Genomic DNA, 14859 nt, shown 5'->3' on the forward strand with positions numbered 1-14859 from the left:
CGCAATCGTGCATATCTCATGAAAAATCTGTAAACATGCTCCACGTTATTATGATAATATAAACCACAATTTCATTGATTATAGCGTTTATGCCTCTTTGTCTATCTGTCTCTCTATTCTTCACCCAGTCTGTCTTTCTCTCTTTTTCCCCCTCCTTCTTCTTCCTTTCATCCTTACTTTCTCTCTCCTCCATAAATATATCATTTGTACATGTCTTTGTACCATTCATGTATGCTGTTGATGTATTGAATTATGTGATGTACATGTTCACCTTTTTATTGCTGTTGTTGTTGGAAGGGTGGGTGGGTGGGGGAGCAGGAGATTTTTTTTTTCTTTGTATGTGAAGAATTTGCTTTTGTGCATGCATTTTTCTTATTCCCTCTCCCGCTCTCGCCCCCCCCCCCCGGCCCCCCCATGCTACCCCCCACCCACACCCCCCACACCCCGCGCGCACCCCACACCCCCCTAAGGACAAGATGTAAAAAAGCGATTGTGCTTATTCCCTTACCCTCGTGAAATAAAATTTCGTTCGTTTCGTTCTCTCTCTCTCTCTCTCTCTCTCTCTCTCTCTCTCACACACACACACACACACACACACACGCTCTCTCTCTCTCTCTCTCTCTCTCACGCTCTCTCTCTCTCTCCACCATACTTGTACCTGTATGCCATGTGTGTGTGTGTGTGTGTGTGTGTGTGTGTGTGTGTGTGTGTGTGTGTGTGTGTGCGCGCGTGCGTGTTGTTGCTGTTGTTTGTTTTGTTTTGTTTTGTTTTTTCTGGTTTTTTTGGTTTTTGTTTTGTTGTTGTTGTTGTTGTGGTTGTTGGTTTTTGTTTGTTTGTTTGTGTTTTTTGTTTTTTTGTTTTTTTATTATAATTTTTTTCTTCTTCCCTGTTATGTATCTCTACTAACACCATGCTTTCATACTTTCATTTTATTTAGTATTGTGTAGTGTAGACCCTATTCAGGGCGGGGACTGGATGTAAAAAAGCACACCAGTGCTTATTTATTATCCTCGAAATAAAGAATTTGTCTTGCCTTGTCTCTCTCTCTCTCTCTCTCTCTCTCTCTCACACACACACACACACACACACACACACACACACACACACACACATACACACACATACATAGACATACATACACGCTCACACACACACACACACACACACACACACACACACACACACACACACACACACACACACACACACACTCGCACATACATACATATACATACATACACGCTCTCTCTCTCTCTCTCTGAATAAAGAGGTATAACAATAACACTTTATTTTTCACATCGGCATGCCTCTGGTGGAACTTCACTTTGTCAAGGATTGAACTGTCCATCAATGGACACAGAAGAATGTGAGATTTTAAAAACACTTGTGCTTGGCTTTCTGAGGACCATAATGTTAATGATTGTCAGACTCACTTTTATGCACACCACTGTCATTCATAAGTTCTTTCTCCGGCCCTCCTCATTTGTCACCTCCTGTGACGGACTTGACTGTAATGGCCATGGAAAATGTTTCCTCTCCAGACAAGGATTTCCCTTCCTCACCCCAACAGTCCCGGCTCTTGATCAATCCTACTTCCCACCAGGTGTTCTTCATCTCACGCAGCCTCTTCTGTACGAGTTGCTTGGTTTGCAAGAACTGGTTCTTCTTCCTCTGGTAGTCTTTATCAGAAATGTGATCCTGATGCCATATATGCAGTGTGTTCAGGAGCTTGGAGATTCCAGAATCGTTCTTGTCAAACCAGTCTTTGTGGCTCCTCTGTACAAAGCCGAGTGTGTCAGCTGCTGCTGTGTACACAGCATCTCTAAAGGTGCTCCATACCTCTTCTACATCAGTCGATGCAGGAATTTCTTGGAGAGCTGCTTGGATTTGCTGCTGCTGCACGTCCTTGGTGATAGGGAGGTGGTGGATGTTCAGCTTCCTAGGGGGTTTCTGCCTGGCTGGTTAGAGCTTGCGTGCAAGTCTGATGTTCATCTTGCTGCATACCAGACGATGGTCCGACCAACAGGCTGCTCCTCTCATGCAGCGTGTAATGGAAACATCACCTTTGTCCCTCTGCCGGACAATCACAGACCAAAGCATGTGCTGGCCATGGTTACTTTGGTAAGCGCCCAGTGTTACTGGAGGTCTGTACGGTTGTCAAGAGTCAAGTAAAAGAGAAAAAAAAGGGGGTGGTGGTACATAGAATACTACAGTAATTGATTTTTGCGAAGAATAGTTGGTTTCTTTTTTGGGGTCGTGTGTGTGTGTGGGGGGGGGGGGGGGGGGGGGGGGTGGGGGGGGGGGGGGGCGCAGGGGAGGGGGGGGGGGGGCGGTGTAGTTGTGGCTGGGATAGAGGGAGAGGGTCCTGCTGATTATAACCCAAGCTATGTTTGGATAAGGTTGTGTTTTTAGACATTCTTCTCGCACCGTGACCCATAACTTTTTGACCTACCGTGAGGTCCACCTCAGCTGGCAGTGCCGCTGCTGGGGAGGGGTAGCTGATCGGACGTCTATATATTGCCGACATTTTGGAGGTGTGAAAGAAATGCACAGAACTGTAAGTTCATACAAATTACATACAGTGCCTTAGTATTTGGGAATGAAAATGTTGAAAAGGAAACGATTTGAAACGGTCATGCCCGTTCAGTTGTGGTCAGAATGTTCTTCTTCATCTTCCGGATGATGCCCAGGGTCAACCAGTTGACCATTGTCGGCATTTGTTGGTTTCCAAGGTCTTGGATGTTCGTGTTTCTGCCAGTGCCAGCCACCGATATGTATAGATCAGTGGTGCAGCAGACTGGGCTCAGTTAAGTGCAGCAGACATCTAAATTTGCTGTTTTGGTCTGTGGTGTAAACTCTTACTCGCAAGACCATATATATATATATATATATATATATATATATATATATATATATATATATATATATATATATATATATATATATATATATATATAAAAACTGGAATCTATTTCTGTCTGTGTCTTTGGTTATATTTTTTCCAAATGTAATCTCAGCGACAAAGCTCTATAACTTCTACAAGCACACATCATCATAATGTTGGTCCACAGGCTTTGGAGCCTTTTACATGCTCAGTATAATTCATTTATCATGTAGATATATATATATATATATATATATATATATATATATGTGTGTGTGTGTGTGTGTGTGTGTGTGTGTACAGGCTTGCTGTGGAATGAATAATAAAGAAAAACGAATCCTGCTCCAAGAAAGTATGGATAAACTAGTTAAATGGACAGAGATGTGGCAAATTAAGTTTAACAATGAAAAATGTAAAGTACTTCACATTGGTAAAGATAACCCAAAATACACTTATCATATCAATTCTGATGATATAGAAGAAACTGAGTTAGAAAAGGATTTGGGAATTTTGGTGGATACAAATTTAACTTTTGAACAGCACATAAATGCTGCAGTAAAAAAAAAAAAAAAAAAAAAAAGCAAATAGAATAGTAGGCATGATCGCCCGTTGTATCCAGTATAAAAACAAAGATGTCATGGTGTCATTATTTAAATCATTAGTAAGACCAATACTGGACTTTGGTAATGTGGTATGGTCCCCTTACCATAGAAAACATATTGACTTGATTGAAAATGTACAGAGAAGATTTACCAAACAAATTATAGGGATAGTCAGTATGTCCTATGAAGAGAGACTAACTAGTTTGAAACTTCCAAGCCTGGAATATTGCAGGTTAAGGGGTGATATGATTGAGACATATAACTTATAAGATTCTACATAGACATCGTGACAAGAGCACTATACAAAATCTTTTCACTCTAAAGGACAGTAATCATACTAGGGGACACCCACTAAAACTAATGAAGACATTCACCAAATCAAACATTTTTTCACACTTTTTTACTGACACTGGGTTGCTAACTTCTGGAATAATCTGCCCAGTAACATTGTCACTGCAGGAACACTTAACAGTTTTAAGAATTAATTAGATAAACACTGGAAGGATTATGGATTCCAAGTTAATTTCTCCATAGGAAGCTAGCCATACCATTAGTAATTACGCACTCTTTTATAAAGTATAAAAAAAGAAGGAATAAATAAAAAGTCCTAATTGATCAGGCAGAAGGCTGATAAACATAAAGCCTAAAAGCTGTGACACTTGATATATAATATGCATTTATATTGCACCTCAACTGTGTGTGTGTGTGTGTGTGTGTGTGTGCGTGCGTGCGTGCGTGCGTGCATGTGTGTGTGTGTGTGTGTGTGATTTATAATTATTAAAACTTGTTGTGGAGGACAGGCAGTGAAAACATACATGTCTTCTGATAGTATTGTATTTTGGGAGCTGTTATTTTTCCAGTAATCCATATTTATATAGCTCCCTTTCTCTCAAAGAGCTCAGGGCACTTTACATGAAAGAAAAATATTACAAGTTGTATGAAACATTCATGACCACTGTTTCTCAACATCCCCCCCCCCCATTCCCCCCCCCCCCATTCCCACCCACCCCCCCACCCACCCCCACACACACACTCTTCCTTTCCCACTCTACATACATCCAAAGTGAGCTGACACGGGTGGTGCTGGGGAACAAGGAAGCTGAGAGTGCTTGTAGACAGGTTTTAAATGATTAGTTTTTAGTGATGAGTGAAAAGCAGAAATAGAATCAGATGTACAGATATGATGAGGAAGGTTGTTCCAGATGTGAGGAGCAGCAAAGAAGAAACATTCACCATAGGTTCTTGTGTTGACATGAGGAAGTTTCTAAAAGCAACAGTCAGAGGAAGAGCGGAGATTTCTTGTGGGAGTGTAAACACTGATAAGGTCAGAAAGATATACATGCAAGTCCTGCGGAGTGGAAAGCAGAATAGCAGAGACACGCAACTTTGTATTTAATTCTCGCTTCAGTGGAGAGCCAATGTAGAGTACGGAGGTGAGGAGAAATGTGATCAGTACGTGGGACTCTGAGAGTCAGACGGGCAGCATTGTTTTGTAGTTTTTGAATTCGCTGAAGAATATTATGTGGACAGCCTATGAGAAGAGAATTACAGTAGTCGATTGATGACAGCACAATAGCAGAAATAAGAGTTTTAGTAGTTTCAACAGAAAGGTACTGACGGATAGAGTTGATGTGACAAAGTTCACAGTTGACTATGCATATCAGATTTACTATCTGAGCATGCATACAGAAGTTTGAGTCAAGATACTGCTGAATTATTGGAACAGCTCATTAGACTTATTTTCAGATTTCATAGTTTAGAAAAAGCTTACTTGAAGAGTATGAATAGCAATAAAAAAAAAAATTTTTAAGGTGACTAAGCTGTTGTGTTAATAAGTAAGATATTAAAAATGTATTTTAATAAATAATTAGCTTATTAAGACGAGATGGAGACAGATCGAAAGAATAATTCCTTGGTTGTCACTGTCATACTGTAGATTGAATCACTGGTTGTCACTGTCATTGTAATACTGTAGATTGAATCACTGGTTGTCACTGTCACTGTCATACTGTAGATTGAATCACTGGTTGTCACTGTCACTGTCATACTGTAGATTGAATCACTGGTTGTCACTGTCATTGTCATACTGTAGATTGAATCACTGGTTGTCATTGTCATACTGTAGATTGAATCACTGGTTGTCACTGTCATTGTCATACTGTAGATTGAATCACTGGTTGTCACTGTCATACTGTAGATTGAATCACCTTTTGGCAAAAACAAAGATATTTTCTGTTTGTTGCTCTTTGATTAACAGCCTTTGTTGCTCATTTCAGACCCTCCAGTGAAAACAAATTCTTGTCTGGAAATATTGGAAAGAATAAGGGATAAATTTTTGTCTGAACAGATGGCTGGAGAAAGGGATGTCCGCAGCACTCTTCCCCACTGGAATCCAAGCAGTCCTGGGCAAGGCGTTGACGCCCACACCACTGCTGTGCAGACTCGGGTCACAGAAGGGGGCCAAGGTCTTCAGCTTGAGAAGCCAGGATTGAGAATGGCTGTGATGAAAGTGATTTTTTCGCTCCACAGTGCCTGTTTGGAGGGCTTGATAGATTCAGTGAAGGCTCTTGTTAACGATGGAGCAGACGTGAACGGCAGGATCACAGTGCAGGGAACACACAGGGACTGTTCACACAGGGAATGGGACAGTCCTCTGTATCAGGCAGTGCTGCACGGTCATGGCCACATTGTGCAGTTTCTGGCCAGGAACGGCGCCATCTACATCAAGCGCTGCCCTGTCCCCAAGCCCCGCTATCAGGACCGTGTCAGTGAGGGTGTCCACCGTCAGGACTGTGTCAGTGAGGACGTCCAGCTGGCAACATGTGAGGGACATCTCCTGCAGCTTGCTGCCATCTACTGCAGTTCTGCTGTGGGCTTCCTGATGGATTTTTATCAGGGAGATATCAGCCCTCTCGATGTGTACGATGCTCTCCTGGCTGCTGTCAGAGCTGGAAATGAAGAGTCAACAAGAGCCATTGTGGCTCGGTACCAGTTAGAAACTGATCCAGAGAATCCAGCCAAAGTGAAAGTTCCCAGCAACTTGTACTTGCTCATTCGTTTCGCCATCAGGGAATGCAGACAGTCAAACGAGACTCTCCCTTTACTGCTTCTGGAGAGATTTGGAAAACCCTTGGCAGATGACAGTTCTAGCAGAACTGCCTGTGAACGAATCAACAGTCTCTTGCAAGCAGCAATCATACAGAGCCTTGTACTGACCGTGGAGAAACTGACACAGCTGTTTGAGGTGTCTGTGGACAAAGATCAGATACATGTGTTGAAAGACGCTTGTCACGTCACAATAAGCGCCCTGTCCCGTGGCAGCCTGCCCATCCTCAAAAGACTGACTGCATCAAGACTTGTGGACCTGAAGCAGCATCCTGAAGCCTTGTTTCACACCATTGGTTGTGGTGCATATGGAGTCAGCACATATGTGAGTGTTTTGTTCACTCGTTCTGTTGTTGGTTTACTCTTCATAATGATGACAGTTCAGTTCCAAGGGGGTGTCAGAGCATGCAGACAGTATGCTACACCACAGCTGCTGTTCAAAAAAAAAAAAAAAAAAAGAAAGAAAAGAAAAAAATATGACAATGACTGATTGAGCAGAAACTTGTTAAAAGTTCCCAGCACACAGGTTCTTTCAAAGATGCAGAGTGCTAACAGTAACACTGATAACAAAGTTACATGCATACTTTCGCTGTAGATGCAGAGGTGTGAGTGTAGATGATTGTGTCCAAAGGGCCTGAAACCTTGGCATTGTCAGGCAGAAAGAGCACTGGCACACTTAGTGTTGTTTATGCTGTGCATTTGCATCAGTGAGAGTACAGTAATCTTCTTCAAGATTTAGATGTTTTCTTTAACTTTTGTGTGTGTATTGTGTTTTTGTTTTGGTTCTGAGGTACCAGTGCTGTACTGGTGATGTATTGATGATGAACTGGTGATGTATTGATGTACTGGTGATGTATTGATGATGTAGTGGTGATGTATTGATGTACTGGTGATGTATTGATGATGTAGTGGTGATGTATTGATGTACTGGTGATGTATTGATGATGAACTGGTGATGTATTGATGTACTGGTGATGTATTGATGATGTAGTGGTGATGTATTGATGATGTACTACTGATGCACAGGAAACTCTCTCCTGGCTGGTGACGGAGTGGGGCTTTGACCCCACAGCCTGCGTTGTTGATGGTGTGGCGCCCATCCACTTTGCTGTCAAGACTGGAGACGTAGTGTCCTTGGAGGCGTTGCTCAAGTTGGGAGTGGACATGAACAGCGTGAACAGCCGTGACCTGCTGACTCCAGTGGACATGTACCTCAACGTCTGCCTGCTGCAGCTGGGCAGGAGGCCGGAGCCAGAGTTACTGGCCCTGCTGGTGAGGCACGGTGCTGACCTGACACGGAGGAACCGGTCGGGGTACACGGCTCTGTCGGTCCTCTTCTGGCTGGCACAGCGGGGGGCAGAGGCCAGTCTGCGGAACACAGCGCTCAGTCCCAGGTTTTCTCTGGCGATGGTTTCCACCAACCATTGCCACACATACCGCATTGTCTTTGTTCCCACCCAAAGTCAGGAGTCTTTGGCGTCATCTCGGGCCGGTACGGAACCTTCAGTGTTGTCTGCGGACAGCTCAGAGTCTGAAGACCAAAGTGACAGGACGGTGCTGGGGGAACAGCCACTGCCTTGGATTCTGAGCAGGGACCAGCCCATGAGGCCCTTCATGGAAAAAGTGGTGAACAAGTTTGGGCTGGCTTTGCTATCCATGGGTGCCGACACGCTGACTGGCCCCGAGTACTGGCACATCGTAGTGAAGAACCTCCACAGGGCTAAGATCCCATGGCAGCATGTTCCCTCTCTGCAGACGTGTTGCTGGAGAACTGTGCGCGGCAGTGTGGGGGGCAGGCACTTTCAGCACAAGGTTGATCAGCTGCCACTGCCTCTGAAACTGAAGCAGTATTTGAAAGAGCTATAGTCTTGTCTCCTGAACTGAAATAGTGTTAGAAAGAATGCATTCTGTCTTTGAACTGAAACATATTTGAAAGAACTTTAGTCTGTCTTCTAAAATTTATTGCAATGATTTTTTTTTGAGTCTATCTCCCTAGTTGAAACAGTAACTGAAAGAAGTGTAGTCTACCTCCCAAACTGAAACAGAAACTGAAAGAAGTGTAGTCTGCCTCCAGAACTGAAACAGTAACTGACAGAAGTGTAGTCTGCCTCCAGAACTGAAACAGTAACTGACAGAAGTGTAGTCTGCCTCCAGAACTGAAACAGTAACTGCCAGAAGTGTAGTCTGCCTCCAGAACTGAAACAGTAACTGACAGAAGTGTAGTCTGCCTCCAGAACTGAAACAGTAACTGACAGAAGTGTATTCTGCCTCCAGAACTGAAACAGAAACTGAAAGAAGTGTAGTCTGCCTCCAGAACTGAAACAGTAACTGCCAGAAGTGTAGCCTGCCTCCAGAACTGAAACAGTAACTGACAGAAGTGTAGTCTGCCTCCAGAACTGAAACAGTAACTGACAGAAGTGTAGTCTGCCTCCAGACCTGAAACAGTAACTGACAGAAGTGTAGTCTGCCTCCAGAACTGAAACAGTAACTGACAGAAGTGTAGTCTGCCTCCAGAACTGAAACAGTAACTGACAGAAGTGTATTCTGCCTCCAGAACTGAAACAGTAACTGACAGAAGTGTAGTCTGCCTCCAGAACAGAAACAGTAACTGACAGAAGTGTAGTCTGCCTCCCAAACTGAAACAGTAACTGACAGAAGTGTAGTCTGCCTCCAGAACAGAAACAGTAACTGACAGAAGTGTAGTCTGCCTCCCAAACTGAAACAGTAACTGACAGAAGTGTAGTCTGCCTCCAGAACTGAAACAGTAACTGACAGAAGTGTAGCCTGCCTCCAGAACTGAAACAGTAACTGACAGAAGTGTAGTCTGCCTCCAGACCTGAAACAGTAACTGACAGAAGTGTATTCTGCCTCCAGAACTGAAACAGTAACTGACAGAAGTGTAGTCTGCCTCCAGAACTGAAACAGTAACTGACAGAAGTGTATTCTGCCTCCAGAACTGAAACAGTAACTGACAGAAGTGTAGTCTGCCTCCAGAACAGAAACAGTAACTGACAGAAGTGTAGTCTGCCTCCCAAACTGAAACAGTAACTGACAGAAGTGTAGTCTGCCTCCAGAACAGAAACAGTAACTGACAGAAGTGTAGTCTGCCTCCCAAACTGAAACAGTAACTGACAGAAGTGTAGTCTGCCTCCAGAACTGAAACAGTAACTGACAGAAGTGTAGCCTGCCTCCAGAACTGAAACAGTAACTGACAGAAGTGTAGTCTGCCTCCAGACCTGAAACAGTAACTGACAGAAGTGTATCTGCCTCCAGAACTGAAACAGTAACTGACAGAAGTGTATTCTGCCTCCAGAACTGAAACAGAAACTGACAGAAGTGTAGCCTGCCTCCAGAACTGAAACAGTAACTGACAGAAGTGTGGTCTGCCTCCCAAACTGAAACAGTAACTGACAGAAGTGTAGTCTGCCTCCAGACCTGAAACAGTAACTGACAGAAGTGTATTCTGCCTCCAGAACTGAAACAGTAACTGACAGAAGTGTGGTCTGCCTCCCAAACTGAAACAGTAACTGACAGAAGTGTAGTCTGCCTCCAGACCTGAAACAGTAACTGACAGAAGTGTATTCTGCCTCCAGAACTGAAACAGTAACTGACAGAAGTGTAGTCTGCCTCCAGAACTGAAACAGTAACTGACAGAAGTGTATTCTGCCTCCAGAACTGAAACAGTAACTGACCGAAGTGTAGCCTGCCACCAGAACTGAAACAGTAACTGACAGAAGTGTAGTCTGCCTCCAGAACTGAAACAGTAACTGACAGAAGTGTATTCTGCCTCCAGAACTGAAACAGTAACTGACAGAAGTGTAGCCTGCCTCCAGAACTGAAACAGTAACTGACAGAAGTGTAGTCTGCCTCCAGAACTGAAACAGTAACTGACAGAAGTGTAGTCTGCCTCCAGACCTGAAACAGTAACTGACAGAAGTGTAGTCTGCCTCCAGAACTGAAACAGTAACTGACAGAAGTGTAGTCTGCCTCCAGAACTGAAACAGTAACTGACAGAAGTGTATTCTGCCTCCAGAACTGAAACAGTAACTGACAGAAGTGTAGTCTGCCTCCAGAACTGAAACAGTAACTGACAGAAGTGTATTCTGCCTCCCAAACTGAAACAGTAACTGACAGAAGTGTACTCTGCCTCCAGACCTGAAACAGTAACTGACAGAAGTGTATTCTGCCTCCAGAACTGAAACAGTAACTGACAAGTGTATTCTGCCTCCAGACCTGAAACAGTAACTGACAGAAGTGTATTCTGCCTCCAGAACTGAAACAGTAACTGACAGAAGTGTATTCTGCCAGGCAGTCTCCTACAGGTCCAGTCCACACCCGCCCTTCCTGCTTAAGAGCCTGCAGATGAAGGATTGGTCGCCACACGACTACATCATCAGAAATGATCATGATGCTGCCATGGACGAACATTTTCTACTGATCTTTTGATGCAAAGAAAGTGCCATTGTTTCTCTTGTCTTCTGTAGACCTACGAGTTTATAAGTTTTGTTTTTCAGCCCTTCAGTTATGCATGCATGTAAAAGTCATGAGTGGATGTGTTTTGATTTGTATGTGTGTGTTGTGCGTGTGTGTATGTGTGTGCATGTGTGTGTGTGCGTGTGTGCGCGTGCACGAGCCAAAGCATACACATGATACAGAGTATGAATCTGTGAAAAAAATCCTCTGTCAATGAATGGTCTGCTGGATGTATTCCACTCCCTCCAAAGCAGAAGACAAAAGAACAGTCAAGGTGTTTGCCTCATGACATGTTTCTACTTTTTCAGCTGTACCGCAGTTTATTATACTTTGGGATTAAGTTGTTCCCAACTCATTTTGACTTCAGGGATGTTTTACTCCACCTTGTGTTTACATTTTTGAGTGATATTGTACATGTAAGGCAACATGGCTAGGTTATGTCTAGATAACTAGAGTAAAGTTATTAAATGAAAGTTGTTCTTTGGATTTGATTTATTCCTTCTGTTTTTTGTGTGGTTTTGTGTCCTTTTTTTTCTTCTTCTTCTTTTGTCTTTCTAATCTGTTACATTTCTTACACTGTTGATTTTCATTGTAGTACTTTTGGAGCTATAAGGTGCTTCTGATTAGGAAACCCACACCCAAAAGTGTATGCATAAGTATTCATTCATTTGTGTGTGTGTGTGTGTGTGTGTGTGTGTGTGTGTTTCTTTATAAACATCCCACATGTTTCAGACAATGTATAATTTTAGAAAAGTAGTATTCAAAACTGTAAAGTAGGCTGCCTGTGTTTGTGTTGATGTTGGATAATTGTTACTCTGTGTGTGTGTGTGTGTGTGTGTGTGTGTGTGTGTGTGTGTGTGTGTGAACTCTTAGCACAGTTAGTTGTGTATCACAGCTGAAATACTTTTGCATATATATATATATATATATATATATATATATATATATATAATCATAAATATGATTATATATATATGTGTATTACTCTGTATGTGTTTTGCAGTACTCTGATGGATTGCTTTCACCCAAAGCATTTATTTAAAAACAAACATTTTTGTGCTTAGCAATATGAGGCTAATTGTCTACATTAGTTTGAAACTTTTTGTGGGTGGGTTGGTTTCATTCCAGTCTTTGTCCTCCATGCTTCCCTCGTCAGGAAGCCACAAGGTTTTTCAGCATCAGTGCTGTCCACACACTCCGCAAATTTTGTGCCAGAAATTTCCTATCTTGCTCTTTTTTCTGGCTTGATTTGTTTTCTTTTTTTTCCTTCTGACTTTGATCTGCTATTCCTTTCTGTTCTCTGGTTTTAGGTTATTTTACTCTGTTTTATTTTGACTGACTTGATAACTAGGCATGATAGCATACTTTGGGATGCCCCAGAAATGGGAGCTGGTTGACTTTTCTTTTACCTTCTGTGTGTGGCATTTTATGATTTATATGATAGCATACTTTGGGATGCCCCAGAAATGGGAGCTGGTTGACTTTTCTTTTACCTTCTGTGTGTGGCATTTTATGATTTATATGATAGCATACTTTGGGATGCCCCAGAAATGGGAGCTTGTTGACTTATCTTTTACCTTCTGTGTGTGGCATTTTATGATTTATATGATAGCATACTTTGGGATGCCCCAGAAATGGGAGCTGGTTGACTTTTCTTTTACCTTCTGTGTGTGGCATTTTATGATTTATATGATAGCATACTTTGGGATGCCCCAGAAATGGGAGCTGGTTGACTTTTCTTTTTACCTTCTGTGTGTGGCATTTTATGATTTATATGATAGCATACTTTGGGATGCCCCAGAAATGGGAGCTGGTTGACTTTTCTTTTTACCTTCTGTGTGTGGCATTTTTGGATTTATTTTTCATCTAATTTTTTTAATATTTTTTAATTATGTCATTTTCTATTAAAAATGGTTAATATTTGTGAGAAATATGAAAGCGTGACCCAGTTCACAATTATTTTGTGAGTTTATGTATCGTGTTATGTCACTGTTATTTACATTTCGCCCCCCCCTCCCCCACCCCCCCTCCCCATTTTATTCTTTTAAATTTTCTTTTTTTACGCATTTAAGTGTACATTTTTGTGGTGTCCTAATCTGGTCTTTTTTTCTTTTTTTCATGTTTTAAGTCATGCTATTGCATTGTTTGATAGGTTTAGATCAGATTAAAAAGTCATGCTATTGCATTGTTTGATAGATTTGGATCAAATTAAAACTTTTGTTTCCCCCTTATTTATTTATCTATTTATTTTGGGGGTGCACTTTATTTGATCACAGAAAATAAACTATATGAGCTGAACTGTTAAAAAAGTTTGCGTTTAAGTGTTTGAGACTGACTTGGTGAATATGGTGAATATGGTGTAATGAAACAATTCACCCATACAAAACACACTGATGTAAACAGGACTTCATGATGCTCCAGAAAATGAAACAAATCATTGTAATGATACACATTTTGCAGTTTTTAGTAAATGATGCAAAAACAAAACAAAAGAACAATTCTTTACACAAACCCACACATATGCACACACACATACACAAGAACACACACAGACTACTACTAGTACTACTACTACTAATAATAATGTACATTTATATAGCGCCCTTTCTCTCTAAGAGCTCAGGGCGCTTTACATGAAAGAAAAATATTACAAGTTACATAAAACATTCATGTTCTCAAAAACCCCTCCCCCATTCCCCCCACACACATACATGCTCCCCCTCCCACTCTACATACATCCAAAGTGAGCTGACATGGGTGGTGTTGGAGAACAAGGAAGCTGAGAGTGCTTATAGATAGGTTTTAAAAAGATGAGTTTTTAGTGATGAGCGAAAAGCAGAAATAGAATCAGATGCACGGATATGATGAGGAAGGTTGTTCCAGATGTGAGGAGCAGCAAAGAAGAAAGAACATTCACCATAGGTTCTTGTATTGACATGAGGAAGTTTCAAAAGGTAACAGTCAGAGGAAGAGCGGAGATTTCTTGTGGGAGTGTAAACACTGATAAGGTCAGAAAGATATGTAGGTCCTGCGGAGTGGAAAGCAGAATAGCAGAGACACGCAACTTTGTATTTAATTCTCGCTTCAATGGGGAGCCAATGTAGAGTGTGGAGGTGAGTGGAAATATGATGAGTACGTGGGTATCTGAGAGTCAGACGGGCAGCATTGTTTTGAAGTTTTTGAATTCGCTGAAGAATATTATGTGGACAGCCTATGAGAAGAGAATTACAGTAGTCAATTCATGACAGCACAAAAGCAGAATTAAGAGTTTTAGTAGTTTCAACAGAAAGGTACTGACGGATAGAGTTGATGCGAAGTTCACAATTGACTATGTGTATCAGATTTACTACCTGAGCATGCATGCTGAGGTTTGAATCAAGAATGACTCCAAGGTTCCTTGCTGATTTAGAAAACTGAACTGTGGCATCACCAACCACAATAGAGGCAGACAGAGCAGAATGCATACACACACATGCACACACACAAACACATACATGCATACACACGTACACATAGAACACACACACATGAACACACAGACACATGTCCACACAAATGCACGAACACACACACACACACACACACAGAGAATGAATCACACACACATACACAATGACACACACACATATTCACTCTCACACAATTTGATACACACAAACATGCACACACACACACAGAATGAATCACACACACACACATTCACACCAGCAAGCTCAATAGTATGGAGGGGAAGAAGGGAGGCTGGCCATGAGCCAGCAGGCTGCCATCTTTCTGGAGGCTACTGCCAGCCGCACG

At 42.1% G+C, this 14859-nt stretch overlaps 1 protein-coding gene across 2 annotated transcripts; it reads left to right on the forward strand.

Annotated features, from left to right (window-relative positions):
* The first annotated feature begins 2444 nt into the window (after positions 1-2444).
* On the forward strand, positions 2445-8683 carry LOC143290286 (uncharacterized). Of its 2 annotated transcripts, none has more exons than XM_076599635.1 (3): positions 2445-2557; positions 5834-6916; positions 7618-8683. In XM_076599635.1, exons 1-3 carry the CDS (start codon positions 2546-2548, stop codon positions 8455-8457), a joined length of 1935 nt encoding a protein of 644 aa, XP_076455750.1. In that variant the 5' UTR covers positions 2445-2545; the 3' UTR covers positions 8458-8683. The 2 variants fall into 2 exon arrangements, with proteins under 2 accessions (XP_076455750.1, XP_076455751.1); XM_076599636.1 differs by lacking the exon at positions 2445-2557 and adding an exon at positions 2639-2806.
* Positions 8684-14859: the final 6176 nt, after the last annotated feature.

This window comes from Babylonia areolata, chromosome 15 (assembly GCF_041734735.1).
Source record: "Babylonia areolata isolate BAREFJ2019XMU chromosome 15, ASM4173473v1, whole genome shotgun sequence".
NCBI lineage: Eukaryota > Metazoa > Mollusca > Gastropoda > Neogastropoda > Buccinidae > Babylonia > Babylonia areolata.